The sequence below is a fragment of the Giraffa tippelskirchi genome, chromosome 10, assembly GCF_054371585.1.
Source record: "Giraffa tippelskirchi isolate mGirTip1 chromosome 10, T2T-mGirTip1v1.2.pri, whole genome shotgun sequence".
In the NCBI taxonomy this organism is placed as follows: Eukaryota; Metazoa; Chordata; class Mammalia; order Artiodactyla; family Giraffidae; genus Giraffa; species Giraffa tippelskirchi.
In genome coordinates, this window is record NC_137284.1 from 97815380 (window position 1) to 97841692 (window position 26313).

The 26313-nt window shown below is 41.1% G+C and overlaps 2 protein-coding genes and 1 pseudogene across 9 annotated transcripts in view; 1 reads left to right on the plus strand and 2 right to left on the minus strand.

Moving 5' to 3' along the window:
* CAV1 (caveolin 1) overlaps window positions 1-25324 on the minus strand; it is a 37177-nt gene extending 11853 nt beyond the window's left edge. The window contains exons 1-2 of one of the 3 annotated variants that reach the window (XM_081537901.1): window positions 25244-25324; window positions 23646-23810 (exon numbers count right to left, since the gene is read on the minus strand). In XM_081537901.1, coding sequence (XP_081394027.1) covers window positions 23646-23810; window positions 25244-25273 — 195 coding nt within the window. In that variant the 5' untranslated portion in view covers window positions 25274-25324. Of the gene's footprint in view, window positions 1-23645; window positions 23811-23942; window positions 23973-24548; window positions 24760-25243 lie in introns of those variants that run through there. The other 2 variants (XM_081537903.1, XM_081537902.1) reach the window with 2 other exon arrangements.
* The window catches only part of TFEC (transcription factor EC), a 751469-nt gene that overhangs the window by 118951 nt on the left and 606205 nt on the right, over window positions 1-26313 (plus strand). The gene's annotated exons all lie outside the window — the stretch shown is intronic.
* On the minus strand, window positions 9074-12600 carry LOC145524852 (large ribosomal subunit protein uL30 pseudogene; annotated as a pseudogene). The gene has a single exon (XR_014067887.1). The product of XR_014067887.1 is annotated as a large ribosomal subunit protein uL30 pseudogene (transcript).

The window sequence follows — 26313 nt, forward strand, 5'->3', positions numbered from 1 at the left end:
CTATTTTATTCAAAATTATATTCTTTTTTGCCATAGCTATGTAATACCGTGATTTGATCAAAATGAAGTGGAGAGTAAGTTACTTGAAAGGCATGGAAAGCCTACAGAGGAGGAGGCAATTCGGACTCAGAAGTTTCAGATTTAAGGAAGAATGATTTAGAAAATACTAATTATGTTGTTGCTTGGTAGAGTTTTGCTGCAATGATCTGAATAACTACAACTGTACTGATCTGGCCCAAAAGCAAGGGGTGTGCACTAGAGTATGCTGAGGAGGGGAAGCAGAGGTAGAAACAGAAATAGCAGCCCAGCTCTTCAGAGACTTAGTAGAGCACACCAGTGTGGATGAGATAGGGTGAGAAGAGTGCATTTGTCCTTTGGTGTCTTTAGCCTCCACTTTTCCTCGTGTGTGTGTGTGTGTGTGTGTGTGTGTGTGTGTGTGTGTGTGTGTGTGTGTGTGTGTGTTTCCCCAGCGCAGGAGGCCTACAATGTAATTTGTACTTTAGAATGAATTTAGGTGACTATGTTGTCTTTCCTGGCAGAGGCATAGGGGGGTGCACAGAGTAAGGCAGAGCATCATTTCCAGTTGTCCTTTGTTGTGTCATTAATGGTCTTAGGGCATGAGTGTGGCATATATATTCTGAGTCAAGAGATTTTTAGAGGCTTTGTAATAGCAATAATGTACATAATAGAGTACTGTGTCTTAATGAGTTCACATCCTGTATGTGAGGACCTTCAAAGCAGGTGTTATTTCCCCCATTTTACAGATCAAGAGCCTGAGCTTCAGGGAGGCTATAATCAGTGACTGAACCAAACACAGGACTTAGGTCTCTTGGATCCTCCATCATACCACTTGCTTTAATCTCACACTAGTACTCATTCTGTTTATGAAACCCTGCTGATTCAAACAGAGTCAGGGCAAGAATTTCTGAATCTATGTGCTCTGGTTGCTCTCCCTTGCCTGCAACCATGCTTTTCATTCAAATGAACAGAAAATGCTGTCCTGACTCAGCAAATAACCATTTCTAACAGGACAGGGCATGCGTATGCAAGTCAGAGGCTGTGGCTGGCATAGTTCTGCTATCAAACCTCCATGCTCAGCATTACCTTCACTCTGCAGCAACCAAGATCTTCTCTGCTCAGACACCCTGAGTCATTTGACCATTGATAATGGGGTCCTCATTGCCTTGTCACCTCTCTGGGGCTTTTTCTAGTTAACTTTAACATTGGACTTTTTTCCTATTTCGTTTCTGTAGGGCCAGTGGTTCTCAAACATTAATCCACTCATTTGTTTATCAAAATGCAGATTTATGGGCACTGAGATTCTGAATCAGTTGTGTCTGAGGGTAGAGTCCAGGTGTGTGTACCTCTTCCTTCATTTTGATACAAGTGGTACAGGGAAGACACTTTGAAAAACAAAAACTGTTTTACGCTGTCATAGTTCTCTACTGAGAGGCTTCAATATCCTAACACTCTGATCTAAGTGGGCATGATAGTAAGTTAGTTACTGTGTTGCTCCCTACTATTGAAAGGCAATATGGTAACATGGCTGATAGCTTGGGGGCCACTTTGGATCTCAGCTTTGCTAAGATTATTAAATCTCCCTGTGCCTTAGTTTCTTACCTGTAAATTTTAGGTATAATAGTATCTACTTCATGGGCTTCCCTGGTAGCTCAGATGGTAAAACATCTGCCTACAATGCGGGAGACCTGGGTTCGATCCCTGGCTTGGGAAGATCCCCTAGCGAAGGAAATGGCAACCCACTCCAGTATTCATGCCTGGAAAATCCCATGGACCAAGGAGCCTGGTGGGCTACAGTCCACGGGGTCGCAAAGAGTTGGACACAACTGAGCGACTTCTTCACTTCACTTCATAGGATTATTCTGTGTATTAAATAACTTAGGCAAAATATTTGGAATAGTGTCAAGGGCAGTGGTCAGTACTACATCAGGAGCTTCTGGCCCAGGCACCCAAACCAGGAGAAGTGGGGAAGTGTCAGGGATTTCAGTAACAGTGTTGGGAGGATGGAGGAGCTCTTTTGGAATGAGAGACCCTTTTGGCATTCCTGAAATCATTTTGTGCAGGGGGGTGCTTATTCTGCATCCTGCCATTGAGCAAATAAGAATTAGTTCATCTCTTGCGTGTGCATTAGCCTTCTGGAGTTTATTATAAACTTGAAGCATACATGCCCTGGGGGAGAAGATGCTCCAGCTGACTGAGTTCATGGATGTGTCTGAACATGGCAGCAACACCAAGTAGACACGACTCTTTGCTTTAGATTAATTCCTTTTTGCCTTATTCTTCTTTTCTTTTCACTTTTAGCCTGAAGGGAGCCACCAGGTTTCTCCATCTTTTGCTCTTTGTAAGAGGGAGTATAAATGGTCCTTGGGTTTGTATTAAAGTTAAATTTCCCTGTTTTGATAACAAAAATATACTTTCATAGTTTACATCCTGTTGTGCCTTGAATTGTGTTCCCTGTCAAAAAATATATTGAAGTCTGAATCCCCAGTACCTTGGAATGTGACCTTATTTGGAGACAGGATCTTGTGGATGTAATTAGGATGAGGTCACACTGGTGTAGAGTGGGCTCCCCATCTGAGATGGCAGGCACCCTTCTAAGAAGATGGTGTAATGTGAAGACACAAGAAGGCCATGTTATTGATTGAAGTTATGCAGCTGCACGCCAAGGAATGCCAAAGATGGCCAGAAAACCAGGAGAAGTTAGAGAGAGACAGGATGGATTCCCCTGCAGGTTTCAAAGGGCGCATGGTCTTGCTGACATGTTGATTTTGGATATCTAGCCTCCAAAACTATGAGACTATAAATTTCTATTGCTTTAAGCCCCTAGTTTGTGATACTTTTCAAGGCATTCCTTTGAAATGAATATACATCCTTTTGAAATTGTTAAAAACTGTCCTCGATGATGAGATGATTTGGGGGTTCCAGAGCATTTTTATACCTCCTTGAGTAAGCTGAGTACTCTTTCTTCTGGGGATCCAAGGCAGGAACCTAAAACCACACTTGTTGCATCTGAGACCAGTTGACTATGAGCCTTTTTCAGGAATCTGGAACCATCTCTCCCATCCACATGGCCTCACATTTTCATTATTACAAAAAGTACCTAGTTTCAGATGGCTTAGTACAAAGCAGGCTGCATATGCTTTGATTCCTTTTTTAAAATTTTCAGGCTTCTGGTATTGATTTATTTGGTGACACTTGTTGATGTTGAGTATTACCAAATAAGTGACATGGAACAGCGAACAGTGTGAAAATAAGCAAGCAAGGGCTGGTGGTAGGAGCACTGAGACTAGAGCACTGAACTTGAACAGGGGAGGAGTCATACCTTGGGGGAGCTTATGTTTGTTATCCTTGAGAAGTAGCTAGAGCCCTTCAAAGTGGTGGAAGCTTACTTCCCAAATAGAAAGTCTTGTACTGTTTAATGCATGGAAATCTTGTTTTATCCAAGCATACGATGATAAAGATTCATCCAGAGGTCTCATTCGCTCACAAAATTCTGTGTTTACCCTTAGGAGTTTGTTATTCTTTAAGCTTTAGGGCATGTCATAGGATAAATATGAATGATTACCATGCTAAAGAAAATAAAAGCTCTTTCCATTCTATCAAAGACATAAGAAACGGAAATGTCTTCACTGTTTTCAAGCTACCCATTGGTTCATGTAGACATTTGTTTGAACCAGAGCTTTTTAAACACTCTTAACTTTTTTTTTTTTCAGTTTCTACAACTCACTTCCTGATGGCAGATGTTGTTTCCTACTATTCACTTAAGTCAAACTAGGGTTACTAATAGCTTTCATCTTACTTCACTGCTGGAATATTTTTCCCTCCAGTGCTTCCAGTCTGTTTATTAAACAAATAGAAAATGAATGAAATAAATCTCTGCAGGTTTGAACATTGCTTGGCTAGTGAGGAAAAGGATTTACACTAGGGTCCTTGCAAGGCCTAAGCAAGAATAATCACAGCCCATTATGTGGCTCTCAAGACACAACTTCCAATCTCTCTTACAGGGTTTCTTCATCTGGGCACTATTGGCATTTTGGGTCAGCTAGTTCTTTGTTGTTAGGGTGAGGGTTGGGGGGCTGTCCTGGGCACTATAGTGTGATTCTCAACATTCCTGTCTTCTAACCACCAGATGCCAGTAGCACCTCCTAAATTGTTACAACTAAAATGTCTCCAGACATTGCCAAATGTTCCCTGTGAGGAGAGCAAAAAATTATCCCTGGTTGTGATCTGCTGCTCTAGAAAATCAGAATACAATATGATGAGGCTGTAACCTAAACTTTAGAAACATTTATGGCCTAGAATGCTTGCATATTTATTTCAGGCACTTTTGGTTTACAGTACTGTGGCCTTGTGAGTTTATTCAGTAGTTATGAAGTACCTACTTTTTGAAGACGGAATAAATGAAATGAAGAAACAGAACCAGGATAGGATCTATGATTTGGGTACAAGTGTCTTTGAAAACGGGACAGTGCAAATAAAATAGGGATGGCTTCTGGCTGCTCAAGCTTGCTCAACAATCATTATCAAGGAGGGGTGATGTCTTTCTGTGGTACACTTCCTTACTTTTAAGGTAATAGAAGAATCACTTTCTTGCCCCTCCCCGAATCACTAACCTCTTGAATTTAAACCAGACCATTTTTTTCATCCAACCTACCCCACACTTATTTAATGGTTTGATTGTGTGTGTGAAGTTATTAATGCTGATAGACTATAAGCTCCCTGGAATGTAGTAGATATTAAAGTAATGTTTGTTGAATAAATGGATAAATTAATGAATGCTTCCATTTGCCAAGTTATATTTCTCTCTTTTTCCTATTTATAAGAGCACAAACTTGATAAAATCTCCTTTTGGAAAGAAAATTTGGAATGTATTATTATCTGGCCAGGGGCTAGTGATTACATTTGTTGACTGCATTCGGTTGTCCTAATGCAGTCATGGTAATTTTGGAAAAAGAGTGGTCAATGACAGGGAAGACAGACACATTCAGTTTTTGTTTATCATGAAATTTAGGTTGAAACATACAGAGTTAGATTTAGATTTAAACCTATAGCTTTAGCTTAGGCAGCTGATGAGTTACCAGAGAATGTTCAGGGCATCTGGAGTTCAAACAAATTCATGTTTTCCTTCAGATTCATACAGCCAGGGTGCTAAGTGATGGGATTAAAATCACATAGGGTCTTAAATGCTGAACTTTATACGAGTCAGAGAGAAACAGACTCTTTATAGCTGGGTAATGGGAAAATCTGATTCAAAGTAATAGTGCTTCTGCCCTAGAGTTCTTAGTCATCTGATCCTATTGCTCACAGATGGGCTGTTAAAAAGAACTTCAGAAATGTGGCCATATGAACTAGGTGAATTTGACAACTGTCAGCACTCAGAAAGTCTGAGCATTTTCTATTTAGCTAGACTTTATTAACGCCATTGCTTTAACTAAAGTTGCAAGTGATGATGCACTCTTCTGTTATGTGAACCAAGAGGAATTGGCTGGTTAAAAAAAAATAAAAAGTACGGAAAGTTTGTAACCAACTTTGGAACTGATCTATCTTGGAACACAAACAGCCAATTTGGAGGCATGGGCAATAAAAGGAAAGACCACAGAGTTCTGAACCCAAATGAGAAGGGGAAATGAACTCCAGTTCTTGATCTTCTTCAGGACCAAATGTTTGTTTGTTGTATATTTGTATTTAGCATGCCATCTGTTGATAGCTCAGTATTTAAAAAATGATGAAGTCTCACAGCCTTAATATTAAAAGTAAAAATGACAACTGGTAAAATCTACGAAGAAGGTAATAAAAATAGTATTGATGAGGGGTCCTCCACCCTTTTCTCTGCATGGACTTCTATGTGCTTTTATAGTGTTCCACACTTTTATAAATACTGGTTAACTGGAATCACAGAATTTTAGAAATAAAAAGTGACTTAGCAATCGTCCAATTCAACGTCTTGATTGCTATAGATGAAGAAACTGCTGTCCAAAGGGTCCAAGTGACTTTTCCAAGGCCCAAGGTAATACTTGAGGTCAGTGTCCAAGAGAGGGCTGCAATTCAGGTTTTCTCTGAGACTCAGTTTCCCCATCTGTTCTGAGGAGTGATTGGCATCAGTAAAGTACTTCTCAGTGACTTGGGGTCTCTTCTCTGTGCCAGGTCTGGAGAATGTAGGACACTGCCATCCCTAGGTCCTGTGAAGCTTCCTGTGGCCTCTACACCATCAGGAGAGAAACCAGTGCATGTTGTCAGCTCCATTCCTAGTATATGCCTGAACCATGAACCCAAGTTAAAAAAGGGATGCCAGGGATAATGTTCTGATACTCTTAACCAGCTGACCTTCCTCTTGGGGAGAATAGAAAGAATGAGCAAAGGAAAGGGAAAAACATCAGGACTGAATTACATAAGTAACATGAGATTTATCCTATGTGCAATGTCTCTCTTATATAGCTGCTAGAGCAGAGTTCCAGAAAGCATTTTTTTAATAGAAATTTGAGTGACAAACATCATATTCCATAAAAATTCTAAGGACTCTGACGGATGAGGACCTAGAGAAGTAATAATTGTCCCATTGTAGTGCTTACAGTTTTGTCATGATGCATGGCTTTATTATAGAGAAATTCTGAGTTGAAACCAGACTCAATTCCAGCTGTACATTAGCATCACCTGGGGAGCTTTCCAAAAAATAAAATTAATAATACATAGGCCTAGGCCTCAGCCTAGACCAATTCAATCAGAATTTCTAAGGATGGGGCACGCACAACAGTATTTTTAAATGTTCCCCAGATGATTTGCAACTAGTATAAAGAAACACTGGTCTAAAGTCACAAAACAGCCACCCTCTGCAGAAGCCACACTGTCTCATGAGTTTAAATCACAATAGGGGTTTATACAAGCTGCAAAATTGTGTGAATATGCAATGTGTAGGAGGGAGTGGATGGGCAGGCTTGCCATAAAGATAATGTTTCATACTGACCTTTTGGAACACACAATGCATGCATTTTTCAGTGTTCTACTTTCAGATGTTTACCACTTGCATTCTCAACCACTGTTAACACAATGCCACATCAACTCCTCTCTGCCCCCAAACAAACCAGGTATCCTGCAGGAATAGAGGAAAGTGTTCATACATATGCCTATGCTTAGTTATGAGACTCTGTGTCAGTATTCTTACACACCAAATTGTAATTGTAGAGATAGAAGGATTTGAGACGCTACATAGACAAATTAGGAATTTAACACACAACTGTTACGAAACAACCTCTTGTGACACATTCCTGGGATTAACCACTCATTACTTGGAATTTCTTCTCCAACGTAATCTAACATTTTTTTTGCTTTTTTTAAAGAAACTAACTCTTTCCTCCTTTTTCCTTGTCCTGAGCAGTGATTGCATCTGAGCAATAATTCCCTTGTAAGTCTCATAAGATCCTAGCAACAACTAAAAGCAGCTGACATTTTATGTTCCCTTTCAACTCTTCTAACGAATTGCCAGACAAGACAGTCCCTCCCCAGCCCTACCTGGGTTTCTCTTCATCCCTATCTCTTTCCTTTTGCTCTTCTATAGGATCTTTCCAGCATCTCCACCTCCCTCATAAGCTCAAAACAGAACCCATATTTAGTATGTCTGATTCATAGCAAATAAAGTAGAGAATCTTGTCTATGACTTTTTTTTTTTTGGATTGCATTCTCCTTTTGAGTCTATTTATTATATTTCCTTTAAAATATCATTAAATTATTGAGATGTTTAATGTTCAGGAACAATTGATAAGACTTAGTTTGGGTCCCCTTTTGTCCAAGGGGTATGGGACTTGATGGATTCATTCAAGGGTATGTTTACGATAGTGATTTTCACCCAGGAGATCTTGGTCCCTTAGCGGCTAGGGAATTATTACAAAGGGTTTCCATATCCATTGTGTTCACCAAGCATCTTGATTTTTCACATCACAAGCTCCCATAGAAATACCAGGAGAAACCCTTTCCTGGTATTTTCTTATTCTTCATATTTTTGCCTATTTGTTTCCCAGTTAATAGCTATATGTTGTATTCCTAGTCTTTTAACATTATCTCACTTTGTATTGGTTTTTAATCATATTTGTATAGAATATTTGTAACTTGCCAAAAATCACTTTGATATTACTTTTATCATAGATGTTAACAAGGTTGTTATAATCATTGTCATTTGTAAGTTGAGAGTCCTCTTAACTTGCTCATTCCACTCATTGATAAAATGGTAAATGTGCTAAAACTGTGTTCCTGGCTGTGTATTAGATACCAGTCACATCTAAAATCCACATTACACATCATCATCATTTTTTAATGGCAGCTTTCTAGTTCTACCTATGCTTAACTGAATAATGAGTTATATTATTATTTAATTTATATTAAATTATTATTAATTATTATGTTAAATTATTATTAATTTATATTAAATTATCCTGATTTGCTATACTTTGTTGATAGGGAAACTATTTGGGATCAAATTGACATGTCTTGGGGCTTCTCTGATGGCTTGGATGGCAAAGAATCTGCCTACAATGTGGGCAGCCAGGTTTGTTCCCTGGGTTGGGAAGATCCCCTAGAGAAGGGAATGTCTACCCATTCCAGTGTTCTTGCCTGGAGAATTCCATGGACAGAGGAGTCTGGTGGACTACAATCTATGGGGTCACTAAGAGTTGGACACAACTGAGCGACTACCACTGACATGTCTTACTCTTATCCTTATTATAGTAAATCCACCTTGTATCACAGGAGTTGAGAGAAAGAAGTGTGTCTGGAAAAGGAGCTAACATTCACTTGGCCCAGATATCAATAATGAAACAAATGGTGACTGACTCCTAGAAATACTGAAGTGTTTTGCTTATTTTTGTTTGTTTTGTTTTGTTCTGTTTTGCTCACAAGAAGAGATCTAAAATCTCTGAGAAACCACCTATGAGGTACAAAGAAACTTTTATGCTGTTGAAATGGTAGATTAACAGTCACCACCTCCTAGCTAGTAAAATCTCAGAGCTCCGTATAATTAATATATAGAAGTAATAAAATGAAAGAGCAGGAAGGACGAAGCTTGGGATTTTCTTTCTTTTTTTTTTTTTTTCAATTTGTTTCAATTGTTTATTAACTGACCAGATTACAAAAATAATCCTGGTAGATACCTTAGTTCATCCTTCTAATAAGCCTGTTGATCTGGTCTTCCCTGTTGCCAGCATCTCCACCTTCTACAAAATGGGTGGTCTTTTTCTTCATTCCACCTCGTGGAGAAGACAATTTAAAGGGCCACAGGAAGTTGTTTGCTTCTTTGAAACGTTTTCCAACGGTATAGATCTCATGAATCAGATCCTCCATGCAGATGATTCCGTATTTCCCAAGAGATCGAGCAATCAATGCGTTGTCTGTCAGGGCAATTCGCTTCTTGTTGATTTTGCCATAACCACGCTTATAGATCAATTCATTTACAGACTTCAGATTTGGGTACCCCCATGCAATGTATGGCTCCACAATTCTCAGCATGTTAATTGATGCCTTGTTGAGTTTCACAAAGGTGCCATTGAAGATCTGCCGGAGGCGAAGGAGCTGCAGCACCTTTCGAACCTTCTGGCTCACACCGTTGATACCTCTGATTCTGATGACAAATGCCAATTTGGGTTCCGCAGGTACATAGAAGTTGCCGGCTTTTCGTGCCATCCTAGCCATTCGAATTTCAGTTCTGTACATCTGTCTGGATTCCTTGTGGTAATGCTTAGCTTTTTCATAGATAAGCTTCCTCCTTGCCTTTCGAAGCATCTTTTGGGCAAACTTCTTTCTCAGGCGCTTGATCTTAAGGTCTGCGAAATTCTTTCGCTTTTTCTTAAGGGTTTCTGGCACAGCAGGAACCTTCTTTTTCTTCTCTTCGGCAACCTCCATGGTTCCAGCCGGGAAAGAGGGAAGCTTGGGATTTTCAAAGCTGTTGTCTTCTTTAGGCTTTGTTTTTCTTCTTCAGGTTTTGGATTTTTCTTCAGGGCTCTCTCCTGACCTAGTCATTCCTCTGATGTTGACCCCTGCAATTGTCCAGAGGTATATGGAGAGTCTGACAGGAAGTCCTCCTACCCCTCTCTTGGCAGGGGAGTTCTCACGTAGCCTAAGACCCAACTCTCAGCCTTCATACTTCTGGCCGTAGGAGACAGTGCCAAGCAGCAACAATGGCATCTCTTGGCATTCTGGGAATCTGCCTGCCCTGCCTGCCATCTACTTAGGAGATTCGCCTTATCCTACAGGCCATGGGAGATTGTCCAGGTGTCTTAGCTGCTTATAGGAAGGCTCAGGAGAGGCATATTTGGGTCCTCTTCAAACTGAGGATTAAAAAGAATTTTTAATAATATATATATACATGTTAGAATGAGTTTTCTCTTTACCTGAGATAGACTGAATGTTTTTAGATTTATTTCTTAATTATTTGGATATGTTTTTCCTTGTAAGGCTTTAAATGTGGCCACCACAGAGAAAAGGAACAAAGGAAGACAGTGACATAATCCTACTGTCTTTTCGCTCACTTAAAACATTCAGTTAAAAAAGAAATTTCAGATTCTTTTCAGCAGATTCAGTTCGGCATCCATTTTCTGATAGCAGACTCAGTGGGGGCCCTGGGTAAGCACTGGGAAGCCACAGTCCTGAGACCACAGGGAGCCACTATTCTGTTCTGAAGGACTCACACGTGATGTGGGAAGAGAAGAGGGGAGAGAGCCGTGAGGATAGAGAAGCAGAATGCTTAGAGGGCTTTGATACATCCTAAAATAGACAAAAAACCACAATGTGGTGGGAGCCAAGAGAAGAGATGATCAGTTCTGATAAGGACCATCAGAGAGGACTGACAGAGGCCCAGATATCTGAGGTGAGGCTTAGCAGGTGGCTGTGATTCTGTCAGGCAGGTTCTGGTGTACCAGGATGCATGGCAGGCTCCATGCATGGTGCAGAGTAAGTGCTTCCTAAATATTTGCCGAATGGGCTTTCTGGGGAGCGCTTTATCTGAGAATGACTCTCATTCCTACCTTTATAGCTAGAATAAGAGAAAGGCTTACCCAAAGTATTTTGGTGAACTGGTGGTTGTTAACTATTTTAGACAATTTCTCCCTACATATTAGTAATAAGCCTGACACTTAAGAAAAAGTGAGAAATAGGGATCTGTTGACCTAACCAAAATAACTGGCAGTGAAATCCAATGAATGCAGTTCCGCTTCCTGAACACGTCTTGGTATGCCCATTTCCAGCTATATATTATTGCTAATAATATAGAAAAGGCAAACAGTGAGCTATGATTGACAGAACATTTTAATTGTTTTTCTGAGAGATTAATGGTGCCTTGTAAAATGCACCATGAAGTCTGTTCCTTACTTCTGGTATTTGTTTTTGAGAACAGTTACATAATTACCAGGGAGGAAGTCTCAGAGAAACTTCTTTCAGGATTAAATAGGCATTTCTCCCACTGGCATAGGGGTTTTCTCAACTGTTTCCTATTTTTACAATGTATTCCTGTAATGGCATGAATATCTGTAGAAACCGAGCAGACAAACTGAGAACCTTAAATGAAGCTGTTAAATGCAAAGTGCATGTCAGGACCTGCTTCATTTACTCACACCTACCCCTCCCTGCACATCCAGGCAGGATCAGCTGCAGCCCAGGAGCTGTGGCCAACCTGGGCAGTCAGGGTGCTTTAAAGATTGAGGTAATTCAACACAAGCTAGCGTTGCAGCTTGTCTCATCCCAAACGTGTATTCCACTTCTAAACACTGGGACACATCCCTACTTTGTACCCCACTTCTGTCTTTGGGATTTGACCTTCGCTGCCTTGTTGGGAGCTTGCTCACCCACCTTGCATATTTTCTTGAAATGTGAGGTTTTATCTTGGTCTTTACATTGGTCCTTTCTCCTCCTTCCCCAACTCACCTACCAGGATCTAAAGTTTGACCTTAGAACTGTAGGCCTGTCACTTCACAAATAGACCATATCTGGAATACCCCTGGCAAATGCTGCTCAGCTGTTATGAGAACACGGTCATGTCTTTCCTTGCTATGGAGACACCACTGTCTGCTTAGATCGTGATCTATTACAGAGAGGCACTGGAGCACAGTGGTTGAGAAACCTTGTCCTGAGGTCTGGGTTCAAATTCTGAGAGTACCATTTCCTACCTATGAAATCCTGAGGAAATGGTTAGACCCAAATTTGCTTATCTACCAGGTGAATTGGAGAAGGCAATGGCACCCCACTCCAGTACTCTTGCCTGGAAAATCCCATGGACAGAGGAGCCTGGTAGGCTGCAGTCCATGGGGTCGCTGAGTTGGACACGACTGAGCAACTTAACTTTCACTTTTCACTTTCATGCATTGGAGAAGGAAATGGCAACCCACTCCAGTATTCTTGCCTTGAGAATCCCAGGGACGGTGGAGCCTGGTGGGCTGCCGTCTGTGGGGTCGCACAGAGTCAGACACGACTGAAGCGACTTAGGAGGAGGAGAACCAGGTGAATATAACTGAAAATAATACTACCTCCTCAAAGGGCCATTGGAAGAGTAAGTAAAATAATCTTTGCCAACAAGCTAGCCTGTAGAAAGTACCGGAGAAAGCTCTCCATGCCTATTTCACTACCACCTGTGCATCTGGCATCCCTTGGTTTGCCCAGTTGCACTGAAGTTAGCCCTTTCTATTAACAGAGGTCTTATCTCAGGTCACTTCTTGGCCTAAAAACACCTGTGTAGGTTGCTGTGGACTGCAAAGAGACAAATGCTCTGCCTGGGCACAGAAGGCCTTGCTGATCTGGCTCCTGCTTGGATCCCTTGCTCTGGCTACACTGACCTGCCACTGTGCTCAAAACATGCTAGGTGCCCTCAGGCCTCCATACCTTTGCTCCTGCTGCTCCCTCTGCTGGCATTCGTTCCCTGCCACGTGTGCCTGGTGTTCAGCTTTAGAGATTGTTGAGAATTCTCTGCTTTGTGCCTAGCTATGGGCCATCCCCAAGTTATGGTGACCACACTATTTGTTTGCATGTGTGCCTTCCTGATAACCTCTAAACCCCTTGGGGACAGGGGCTGAGAATTAATAGTCAGTGCCTGGACCTGATCATGTCATTAGATATGCCAGCACTATGCAAAGCAATGGATGTGGCGGGTCCTGGAGTTGGCATATGTAAAACCCAGTCCAGCAGAGTGAGTGGCAGGGCAGGGAGAAGGGGCCTTGTTGTCCTTTCTTTATCTTTATTTCCTTCCCTCTCAATTTCCTACTTTCTCACTACTTGAGTTCAGAAGTCAGCATCTTTTTCAATTCTTCATTATAAATGAGAAATTGTGTTTGATGCCTACAACAGTGAGATGACCTAGTGCAGTCTCTGGATGTAGTTTATCTTTTTACATAGAATATATCCATGTCTATTTGTATTATAATGCCCTTTACTGCGCTCAAGAAAGGTTTATATACTGAATGCACTTTTAAAAATTTCACATTTAAATTGCTATAATATATTAAGCACATATATACACTATCAACACTTAAGTCTTATAAAAATTAAAAATGACTCTCTCTTCATTACCTAAATAGCTAACAATGACTAAGGGGACGGTCAGTTGTTTAGGAACACGTACTTCCCCAGCTATGAAATAATGACCGACAAGAGACGTCTTCTCAAGGCTCAATAAAGAAAACAAAATGTATTTTATATTTAAAAGATCAACATAGGGGAGGCAGGAAATATGTATTATGTACAGGTGTAAATCTGTTCTACCAATTAAATTCCCTTGGTAGTTGCACAGTACATGGATCATGCAGATTTCCTTTAGGACAAAATTAAAAGCACTTCCCCCACCCTAAACAATGGCTCATATGAAAGCACACCATTTAATGTTTCCTGCACTGAATGAAAAAATCAAAACTGTTTTAAACATTTTAATCTTTGATTGAGTAGCTGACAAAATATGTGATGGTTTCATTAACCCTGTGTTGCAGGGAAAGAAACTTAAGGTCTGAGGGTAGAGTAGATGGGTACTTAAGAGAATGTCTTCCAGATGGAGAAATATACCGTGTTCATGGATTGGAAGAATTAATATAGTGAAAATGAGTATACTACCCAAAGCAATCTATAGATTCAATGCAATCCCTATCAAGCTACCAATGGTATTTTTCACAGAACTAGAACAAATCATCTCACAATTTGTATGGAAATATAAGAAACCTCAAATAGCCAAAGCAATCTTGAGGAAGAAGAATGGAACTGGAGGAATCAACCTGCCTGACTTCAGGCTCTACTACAAAGCCACAGTCATGAAGATAGTATGGTACTGGCACAAAGATAGAAATATAGATCAATGGAACAAAATAGAAAGCCCGGAGATAAACCCACGCACATATGGACACCTTATCTTCGTCAAAGGAGGCAAGAATATACAATGGAGAAAAGACAATCTCTTTAACAAGTGGTGCTGGGAAAACTGGTCAACCACTTGTAAAAGAATGAAACTAGAACACTTCCTAACACCGTACACAAAAATAAACTCAAAATGGATTAAAGATCTAAACGTAAGACCAGAAACTATAAAACTCCTAGAGGAAAACATAGGCAAAACACTCTCTGACATAAATCACAGCAGGATCCTCCATGACCCACCTCCCAGAATATTGGAAATAAAAGCAAAAATAAACAAATGGGACCTAATTAAAATTAAAAGCTTTTGCACAACAAAGGAAACTATAAGCAAAGTGAAAAGACAGCCTTCAGAATGGGAGAAAATAATAGCAAACGAAGCAACAGACAAACAATTAATCTCAAAAATATACAGGCAACTTCTGCAGCTGAATTCCAGAAAAATAAACGACCCAATCAAAAAATGGGCCAAAGAACTAAACAGACATTTCTCCAAAGAAGAAATACAGATGGCTAACAAACACATGAAAAGATGCTCAACATCACTCATTATTAGAGAAATGCAAATCAAAACCACAATGAGGTATCATTTCACACCAGTCAGAATGGCTGCTATCCAAAAGTCTACAAGCAATAAATGCTGGAGAGGGTGTGGAGAAAAGGGAACCCTCTTACACTGTTGGTGGGAATGCAAACTAGTACAGCCACTATGGAGAACGGTGTGGAGATTCCTTAAAAAACTGGGAATAGAACTGCCATATGACCCAGGAATCCCACTGCTGGGCATATACACCGAGGAAACCAGAATTGAAAGAGACGCACGTACCCCAATGTTCATCGCAGCACTGTTTACAATAGCCAGGACATGGAAGCAACCTAGATGTCCATCAGCAGACGAATGGATAAGGAAGCTGTGGTACATATACACAATGGAATATTACTCAGCCATTAAAAAAATACATTTGAATCGGTTCTACTGAGATGGATGAAACTGGAGCCCATTATACAGAGTGAAGTAAGCCAGAAAGAAAAACACCAATACAGTATACTAATGCATATATATGGAATTTGAAAGATGGTAACGATAACCCTATATGCGAGACAGAATAAGAGACACAGATGCATAGAACAGTCTTATGGACTCTGAGGGAGAAGGTGAGGGTGGGACGTTCTGGGAGAATAGTGTTGAAACATGTATATTATCATATGTGAAACAGAACACCATTCCATGTTCGATGCATGAGACAAGGGCTCAGGGCCGGGGCAATGGGATGACCCAGAGGGATGGGATTGGGAGGGAGGTGGGAGGGGGGTCCAGGAAGGGGAACACACGTAAACCCATGGCTGATTCATGTCAATGTATGGCAAAAACTATTACAATATTGTAAAGTAATTAGCCCCCAACTAAAATAAATAAATTTATAAAAAAAAAAAAAAAAGAGAGAGAATGTCTTCCAAGTTAGAGTGCAGCTTGATGGCCCAGTGAAGGATAAGAGACAGGTGACGCTGGAGACTGGAGAGGAATGAAAAGCATGACATTCCTAGAATGTGGAAATTTTGCCCATTTGCTAAAAAAAATAATGTAAGCAGGGACTTCTGGTGAATTCCAGGTACAGGAATCAGTTACAGGTCATTGCCAATTCATTCATGAGCATATACTTTTTCTTCCAAACTGGGACACTTCTGAGCATGAAAAGGGCACTGTTAATAGTTACTCAGGGGCATGGGACAATGTAGAACATATGGCTACCCCAACCCTAGGTCACCCTGAGGCTCTAAGCTTGCAGTTGGTTGTAAGCCCAAGTGGCCTCAAGGGATGGAGTACTACTGAGCAAGGCTGGTTTGGGAACTGTCTATGGTGTTTGAAAACCCCCTGGTTTAAACTGGCCTAACCTTCAAGTGGGGGTTCCAGGTAGCACTAGAGGTAAAGAACCCACCTACCAGTGCAGGAGACATAAGAGACTCAGGGGCTGAGAATCAATCCCTGGGTTGGGAAGATCCCCTGGAGGAGGGCATGGCAACCCACTCCAGAATTCTTGCCTGGAGAATCCAATAGACAGAGGAGCCGAGCAGGGGTCGCAAAGAGTCAGATACAACTGAGCTACTTAGCACGCATGCATGCAACCTTCAAGTATTCTGGCAGGGAGAATATCTAGACTACACAGTGTGACTGTTCCGTTAGGATAGTAACATCCAGGTGTATATCTTTAAGCTGACCTTGGGTACAATCATTTCTAAACTTAACTTCATAATCTAGGGAGCCAAGAGCCCCTAGTTTAGGCCTCATTCCTACATACTCTAATTTAGTAGCTCTGTAGTGGGTCCAGGTATCTGTATTTTTAAAAACTCCTGTGATGACTCTGATGCCCAGGTGAATATGAAAGCCCTCTTGGGTTTGCAAAGAGGCAATGAGGTTTTTAAAAGGTTGGAAATTTTAAATTTTCAATAGAAAGATTAAAGGTTCAGAACTAATATGGGAAGAGAGAATATTAGAGAACTGAAATATTTTCTATAATAAGTTAGTTACAATTTTTATAGGACCCAAACAAGGGCAAATTGTTTAAAAAAAATATATGCTCGTTATTTTCCCCTAGTCTTATTTCCTGGCTCAGGAATAATTTGAAGCATTATTGATGAGGCATTTTAAAAAGAAAGTCTTGAAGGTTTTAAGATTTTAACAGACAGTAGAATTTGGTAAAGGTATTTCAGCAAAAGTTTTCAAAGGAAACTGTGTGAAGAGAGGCAAAGGAGATAGTCAAAAACTTTGTGGGCCCTGTTCCTGTCTACTTTTGTTCCAACTGTAATGTGCAGCACATAATAGTAGGTATATAATAGTCATTTATTGAAAGATAAGTGGATTTGAGAGAGGAATGCTGTTATATGAGAATGACTCTCATTCTTTTCTTTATAGTTGGAGAAACTGGAGCATAGATACGTAAAATAGCTTTGCTAAAGTATTTTTAGAGCTGGGGTTTACTAGCTTTCATTAGTCAAACAAGTTTGCTCTTAGTTTCCAAGTTCCACTCTTGGGGACTGCTGAGGCTAAGAAACCCGTTGTCCTGACATAACTTTCCCTCTTCCTTGGTGTTCAGTCCCACACTAATGGGATAAGACACTTTCCAGTTGATAGAGACCACAAAAGCATTTGGTCCTTAGGTTAAAACCAAAACTGACCTGATTATTGTGTGTGTGCCTTTTCTTGATTTTTAAAGAAACAGAATTTTGTGTCTAATATATTTAAGAATCATTACATTCAAGTTTTAAAAAATAAAGTTATCAAAGTCTCAAAAATGTATTTTCCTGACACAATACCCTTTCTACTGTCAAGGTGCCTCTGAGCACCTATGGTTAAGCATATTTCTAGAGGCTGATGGCTAAGCATATTTTTAGGGGCTGAAGGCTTTTTTTTTTTAAATAAAAACTTCTCTTAACAGAAGTATAGTATGCAAATCTTCTTCTCTAGGGCCTTAGTATAGTAACTTAGATTAATATATATATATATGAGGTCCAAAAAGTGGAAGGAGAGAGTGTATTTCTTGGTCCAAATCATCTTCGTATGAAAAGAGCAGCCCTACCCTTTTCCCACTGCAAATTTGGCCAGGAGAATCACGAAAGAGCCCAGGACCCCATAGTTGAGGGCACACAGCCCTTTTCATCTAGGGACCAGCTCACTGTAAACATTTCATCATAGAGATTGATAACTTATGCTTAAAAGTAGGGCAAACTAAAAAGCAGTTTCGTGTGGAGTATGAAAGTGCTATTTTATGAACCTGAGTGGGCAGGATGCATAAGCAGGTGCTTTTATAAATTACTGAACTTTCCAGATGCTGCTTACTCTTGCAGCTGTTCTTACTTCAAGCCACTTTAAAATGTAGCCAACACTGCTATTAATTGGAAGAAAACCCCACGTCATGAACTTTTTAATAATTCAAGAATATTTGGTGTATTTTGTCTTAAATTTTAATAAACAATATGAAAGTTTATTCAGTTTGAACTAAAGTTGAGCTAATGCTTCAATAATTTTTGACTGAAATTATGAGGTAGAGAAAGAAAAAAAATAACACTTTCTTTTAATAAGCGTTTAAAATGTATATCATTGTTGACTAAACTTGAAAATATTTCAGATGGTTAAGAATGAATAAAGTCTCCCATTTTAATATCATTATTTGCTCAGTGATGTGAGAATAATTTCCCACCAAACATGACCACAGTACTCTTTTACAAACTGAGGATTCTGAATGCCATGCATGATCTTACATGTGGCAGAGTATTAATAACCATCTTGTGCGCCTGTCTCCTAAACAAACAAATAAACAAAACCAATACCAGTTCCAACAGAAGAGACTATTAACATGGTGCTGAGTGCTTTGGGTCAATCTGATCTTTTAAATCTTGTGCTCTGATTATAAGTATAGTAAGCAAACATAAAATTTAAAATCGGTTATATTGATATTAATCACTAATGGCTCTAGAATGCTTTATAGTTGAAAGGGATCATGGTGGCTTTAGGCTGTTATTTTGAAACCAAAACTGGTCTGATTACCATTTGTATGTTTTTTCCTTGATTGCTAAAGAAAACTTTGTATCTGTGTATATTTAATAATATCACATTAAAATTTTAGAAGAGAAAGTTATAAATGCATTATTTTTATTTTCCAAAATATCTCCTCTAAGATATCTTGATTTGTCTCAGAGCTAGGCTCAGAATTCTCCTTTAATGACAATAATCACATAATATTATCTATTCATCCCTTATAATATTTGAAAATAACTGTTTTTGTACAGTAACCATGTGAACATGTGTATAAAAATTTAACCTTTCTTAACCCTTAAATTTCTCTTAATGTTAAAGAAAAAAAAAGGAATTGGAGGTTAATTTGATAACTGTTACATTCTCTTCTATTTCTAAAATTCTGTCCTTTTGTGCTTATGTGGTTTTATTCTAATGCCACCACATACTGTTCTTCTCATTTCATGTCTGGACCCTGATGCTGTTACATCATAACTGTTCCTTATCCAGACTGGCTACCTTTTTGTTATATCTTATACCTCCACCAGTCATCTTCCAGAAAGCCCCACCTTCATCATGTCATCCCAAGCTTGAAGTTTTCTTGGCTTCCCACTGCTGACATAATACAGTTCAAACTTATCAGGAATACTGGACTCAGGACTCTATCATCTGCCACAGTCAGTGTTTTCATCTTTATGACCTGTGACTATGCCACATGAACTCTAATGTCAGTCAAAATGGGCTACTAAACCTCCCAGACTTATGTCCTGTGTGGGACATTCCCATCTCCATGCCTTTTCATTAAGAATTTTCTGTAATTTTGTCGGCTATTTGAATTCCATCTGTCCATTATGACCCAACTCAGATTGCATCTTCTTCATGCCCTTCTCCATTAAACCTTCTATAATATATCCTTCTTCTCTCACCTTATTGCCCTATCCAAGTAGGGTCTCCCTAACAATATCAGTTCCATTAACTTTTTAAGAAACTTTTAAAAAAACTTTACTGAGGAATAATTGACAAATATAATATTTAAAATGTACAACATGATGACTTGATATACATCCATATTGCAGAATTATTACTAATATCAAGATAATTGATATGATTCACTTTTAAATAAACTTTTTATTATGCAATGCTCAATACTATTTTCTTTTAATTTATTATAGTATGTGTGAGTGCATGCTAAGTCGCTTCAGTCGTGTCCGACTCTTTGAGGCCCCGTGGACTATAGCCTGCCAGGCTCCTCTGTCGAGGGGATTCTCCAGGCAAGCAGATTGGAGTGGGTTGCCATGCCCTCCTCCAGGGGATCTTCCCAACCCAGGAATTGAACCCAAGTCTCTATGTCTTCTGCATTGGCAGGCAGGTTCTTTACCACTGAACTACCTGGGAAGCTCTTATTATAGTATATATTTGGTCTCTTTCCAAAATGATGATGAGAAGCATTACAATAGAGGGCACATAAAACAACATGCTAGTTGAAAAAGTGAAAATTCAAAACCATATGTGAGAGAATAAGTAACATGGATTAATGAAACTTAAAATCTAGTTATGTTTCCTGGCAGTCAAAGTAAAAAAAAAAAAAGGACCAATTAGTTAACATTTGGCAGTGACTTACTGTTGTGATAGTGTATATGTGTGTGTGTGTGTGTATTTTTAATCTATATGCATCTCATCTTCATTAACTCTAATCTTTGTGATTGCTAGGGCTTATTTTAGGAATTGCCCTTGTAGAACGTAGCACAGTGTCTATTCTAGCATATGTTAGGAATTTAATAAATTGATCAATGGCTATTGTGATACCAGAGTAATAAATCTGAAGCTATTTTCTTTATTAGAAAATCAAAATAGTACACAGTAAACTTATGAATGAAGAAGACAGAAATCTCAGGGAGAATGGAGGGTCTGAAAGTATTACCATTTTAATTAGAGGAAATTTTTAAAATAATCTGTAACTGACTGTTTTTTGGATAAATACCTATACAGACATCTTTTAATATGGTACAACAAACCTTTAGTGAAATAAGAAACCAGTTTTATTGGAACTAAATTGTAGTCTAACTTATGTCATTATCACTGGTGGAATAGGTAATAATATTCCACCTTTGTGAATATAAATTCATGGCACCTCTAGCTTTTGAGTTTTCTTCTCCACCCTAAATAGCTGTTTTACGAGACTAAAGGATACTGTGGAGACACACTGGGCTGCTCCTTACACTTACATCTATGTTTCATTTCTTCTCCATCTACAAGTTTCTAACCTTGATGTGGGGACATTTTTAATATAAAGAGAAGAGTCTGGTGCTGTCCAATAGTAATTTCCATGAAGGTGGAAATATTCTATATCTGTGCTATCCAATATGGTAGCTACTAACCTTAAGTGTTGAGAACCCAAGATGTAGCTAGTGTGACTGAAGAACTGTATTTTAAACTGCATTTAATGTTAATTACTTATAATTTAAATTGAAATAGCCACAAGTGGCCAGTGACTATAGTATTGGACAGAATTGGCAGCTTTTACAGAGCTGCTTGCTTTCAGAACAGTCTTTTTCTTACCAGACTGGGTAGCTCTAACAGTACATTCATTTGACCACCATTTCTTTATGAAATTTTAAGTTACCAGGCATTAAGAGTGAAGCTTTGAGTGCCTTTATTATTTTAAGAAATATATATTGTCAAAAGTAAAATTTGCAGAGATTTATTATTTACTGTCATGGTAACACGGAGAAGATGATCACTGTTTCTATCCTTACATTTATGACTGGACTCAAAGAAAAAAAATATAAGATAGGCGTCCTCACTGGGCATAGGCCCCCTTTCCCAGCCTTACTGGCACATGGTACTCTTTGGGTCTTTCTTTGCAGGGCATTCTCGAAAGGCCTCTTTAAGCAAGACCTCTAAGTAAGTGGGCCTACGAAATTCTTCTCAAGGTTGATTTTTCTGTCTGATTGTCTTGTTTTGCTCATAGTTCTATGAGCAAGTGGGCGGGATTTGCTTTCTCTAGGCCATTAGAAGCTTGCTCTAACTCCTCCTTTTAATTTCTTTAATATGAAGATCCCCACACTTCCTCTTTGAAATGCTATTTTGTAAACTGCTATTTCCACTAAGCCTGTTATGCCTTTTTTCCATCTGTGTTGAAGCCTCTTTTCCCAGTGGGGCCTTTCTTTCTCAACTTAGTCATGCTATGTGTAGAGACCCACATCCACACTACTGGCCTCTCTGACTCATCCTGGGAGGTTCTCTTGCTCCAGGAATCCCTCTTACACTGCAGGGGAACAACAAGGAGGCTGAGATGAAGCTAGGCCTTTCTGAAATCTGCCTCTTTTCCTGACACTCTTCCTTCTTGTTCAAAGCTACATGAGAAGGGAAACAAGCAAAAATGCCCTTATGCTTCTCTAAGGTAATGTTTTTAATAAATAGTTTTTAGCAATTCTAATTTTCAGTTTATATGCTACTTTTGTTGTTGCTGCTGCTTTTAGTATTCCATAATCTAGCTAGTAGAAAAGTCTGCTAAGGCTCCAATTTTCCTTTTTCCTCCACCAGCAAGCCAAGAGATTCAATTCTGACTGTTCCATTTTCCTTCCAGTTACAGATTAAATTGTTCCCCTTTTTGAAATATATTATTCATAAATGTGAACAGTCTCTGAACTATGGCTCCTCCCATCCTGGACAGGATGCTGGGTAGGTGGAAACTGCTCATCCACTCCATTGGCTGCCCCCAGGGTCTTCACACTTTAATCTTTCAGGCCAGGAATTCCCTTGACCTTCCCTTTTCCTAAAAGAAAACCCTCTGCCAAGGATGGCTCAGGCCTATGATTTCCCAATCAAGATGGGTTCAAGCAACAAATTCCTCTGATAAGATTTACTAAAGGAGTCAAAGTTGAATAACACAATGATAATTAAAAACTGACCACCCAGTCAGATCTAAGTTTAGCCAATACCCATTCAATTAACCTGTTTTTAATCTCACCAAGCACATCCTGGAACTATAAAAAGGAACTCCAACCTGAATGTCCCATAAGCTGAAGAAGCAACTCTCCATAACTAACTAGAAGTCTATAGGAGAAATCAAAAGGCACATATTATTTTTGGTTGTGTAAATATGCTTAGCTGTGTACAACAAACACCATGTTTTTTTCCAATACCCTTCTTATAAATATTAAATATTCAATTCTATTCTGCATATATATGCAGACACACATATTTCATCTTTTGTCAGGAGCATTTCCATCCATATTTTTAAGAAAATTATTTCAGGTTATCTGAATTTTAACTGGGGGAACCTGCCCCCTTAGTACTCCAGTTGTTACTTTTGGCATAAGACCTTACAAAACCATCTCACTGCTTATTAATTCTATATGCAGTGGAGCACCACGCTTCACTTAGACTTTCAACCTGAAGTCGGAGAGAGGATGACCTGCAGAGCAAACACCTCCGGCTCTCAAGGAGTGTGGGGCTGTCTGTTACTGAGGCCTGGAGGTTCATATGCCAGGAGAAGGGTGCAGTTATATGAACTTCTACAAAACTCAAGTTAGCTAAATTCCAGCTGAACTAACTGGCAGGAGCGGGTAGGGGAGATGTGACATTTCTGATGACCGCGGTTCCCGCACATCAAGCCCCAGAAAATGGTGAGTGTGTGGCAAAGACAGGGAAAGAAACACAGGCTGCTAGCCAGACAGAGGAGAGCTGTCCCGGCTCTGTCAGCGTCTCCTCGGGGCACATCCCTTCCTTGCTGGCCGCTTCACCTTACCTTGACCACGTCGTCGTTGAGATGCTTGGGGTCGCGGTTGACCAGGTCTATCTCCTTGGTGTGCGCGTCGTACACTTGCTTCTCGTTCATCTCCTCTGCCATGGCCTTGTTGTTGGGCTTGTAGATGTTGCCCTGTTCCCGGATGGGAACAGTGTAGAGATGTCCCTGCAGAGGGCGGACGGCCCGGAGGGAGAGGGTGGCACCGGCGGTGGGAAGGAGATTTCAAAAAGAAAAATCCGCTATCAGAAAAGTTAGCCTGGCAGCGAGGCAAACCTCGAGGCTCAAAATCGAACTAACCGATTTCGAAGCAGTGGCTCCGCGCACAGTAAACTCCTTGGCGCCGCAAGCTTTTTAAGAGGATCGGGGAGAGGACACCACACCCCTCGGTACCAGGCTGGGAGCTCCTGCCTCCCCCGCCCGCCACCGCCAGGGGTCAGGGCAAACCCCGCAGCGCGGTCCGCCCGGCCCCAGCCCGACTCATTCCCAGCCGGCTGAATCCCGCGGAGACCCCCACAGGGGAGGGGATCCGACTTCCGACTTTTATCCAGCTCCTCTCTCCGCCAGGCCACCCTCTCCTCTGCTCTTCACCTGCTCCAGTCCCTGGTCCCTACTTCCCTTCTCTCCATAATTCCTTCTAACTTCATCCTTAAGATCAGCTTGAACCCCCCCCCCCCCCCCCCGACGCACGCAGTGTTCCCTTTTCGTTCCTTTCTGGCCAAGTATCCTTTGCACCTGCCCGCGTCCTCCACCCTCCCTCTGCCGTTTCTGTCCCTGTACAGCTCCCCGCACACCCCCTCCCCCGGTGCACACAAGCCAGCATCCCCTATCTTTGAATCGAGCCAAGTGTCAGACCCCCTATACTGTCTAGAACGATATTCCACCTGCACAACTCCCCCGACCCACCCTTAGGTCACTCCCAGACCCCCGGCCTGTTGCTGAACGGCGGCTGCGTAAGGGAAAACGAGGTTTCCACACCCCGGCGGAGCCGGAGCTCCGGGAGGTGGTAGGGAGGTGGGGGGTGGGGGGTGGGGGGTGGGGTGGTAGTTAGGAGGAGGCGACGCTCCTCTCCAAGCACCCCTGTCAGGCGCCGAGATGCAGGAAGAGTTCTAGAGGTGGCCCAAGAGCTTTGAAAAGTGCAAACATGACGCGCGCCGCCGCCCGGGCCAGCTGGTTGGAGCGCCTGGTGGGGAGTCGTGGGGACTGTCCCCAAGACTGCGAGTGAATGAGTTCCCACCCTGCACTCTAGCTCTCCACCTCCCAGCAGACAGGGGCCGGACCATGGGGGTCTCTCAATAAGGCAGTACCCCTAAGCCATTCAGAAACGCGCCCTCAGTCCGGGACCCCGACGACCCCCTCTTTCCGCGACCTAGGCCCCTGGGCTCCCTTGGCCCCCTTCCTAACAGGAAAACATGAAACATTCCTGCCTCCTCTTCACCTCCCCGCCCAAGCCCATTCCTCAGCAATGCCAGAGCCAGAGGAGTGCTCCAACGTCGAGAGAGGGTTGGGGCAAGCAAAGCAGTCAGAATATTTAGAGTGGGAGATAGCAGAAGCAGCACTCCTTGCGCACCGCGTCCCGGAGCGCACCCACCCAAGCGTACCTCTGAGTCTACGTATTTGCCCCCCGACATTCTGGCTCGTGGCTGGTTGAAGGCTCTGGGTAGATTTCCCTGGGCTGTGATTTAAGGGAACTGAGGAAGGAAGATCTTGTATTGTATGGGGGTGGTGGGGGGGAGGCGCTGGTTGGGGGGGCGGTGGCTGGGCGGGAGCCTCCTGGCTCTCCGCCAAGGGTTTGTTCTGCTCGCGGTTGGCCGGGATGTGCGCTGAGCCGGGTCTAGGCACATCCCCAAGGTTAGGGCAGCAGAGGGCGGGGAGAGCCCGCAGGGAGTAAAGAGCAATGAGAAAGCGTTTCACCCGCGCTGGGCTCCTTGGGCAGATATTTTAAACCTGGGGCAACATTTTCTCAGCTATAAGCCACTGAGAGGCGTACTGGGGAGAGCTAATGTTTTCGCAGTGCATCATCCCAGCAAGGGTGGGGACGGGAGGAGGGAGTCGAAGACCGTGTACAGAGATGCCCAGTATGGGCAACCGAGCTTCAGAAAAAATTATACCGTTTCTTCCCATCGCCCAAGTTCCATTGCTGCCTAAGATACAAGTATCTCCCAGTTTTACAGAGGAGGGGATGAAAAGTGACCCAAAATCTTTAGGTGTAATTCATATCTAAACACAAGGAAGGAATCTGTGTGGGTGCGTGTGTGGTATGCTCTTGGTGACACAGGTTTACATCTAGTCTGTGTGAATGGAAACTTGGAATTTAACGCCTGCAGAATTTAACGTTTACCAACTGCTTCTGAAATGTTTCCCAAATGCTTTGAAATTAGAAATAAAAATGTTTAACTTTTCTATAATTTTACGACTTTTTTTTTTTCTGTAACAGAGGAAATCTGTGCCAACAGGTTATGCCATGTTTACAAAATACATAAAATATTTACAGTTGTACAAATATTTAATTGGAGTTTCAAGTTTTCCAGACATTTTTTAAAGTACTTGACTGTGAGTTAAAAGAGGTTTGGTTTATTTTAGTAATTGATTAGAAATTTTAAAAAGTTGTTAGGAGTTAAAATATCTTACCTAAGACACTTCCTAAATCGGGAGCTTCTCTCTTTGCCTT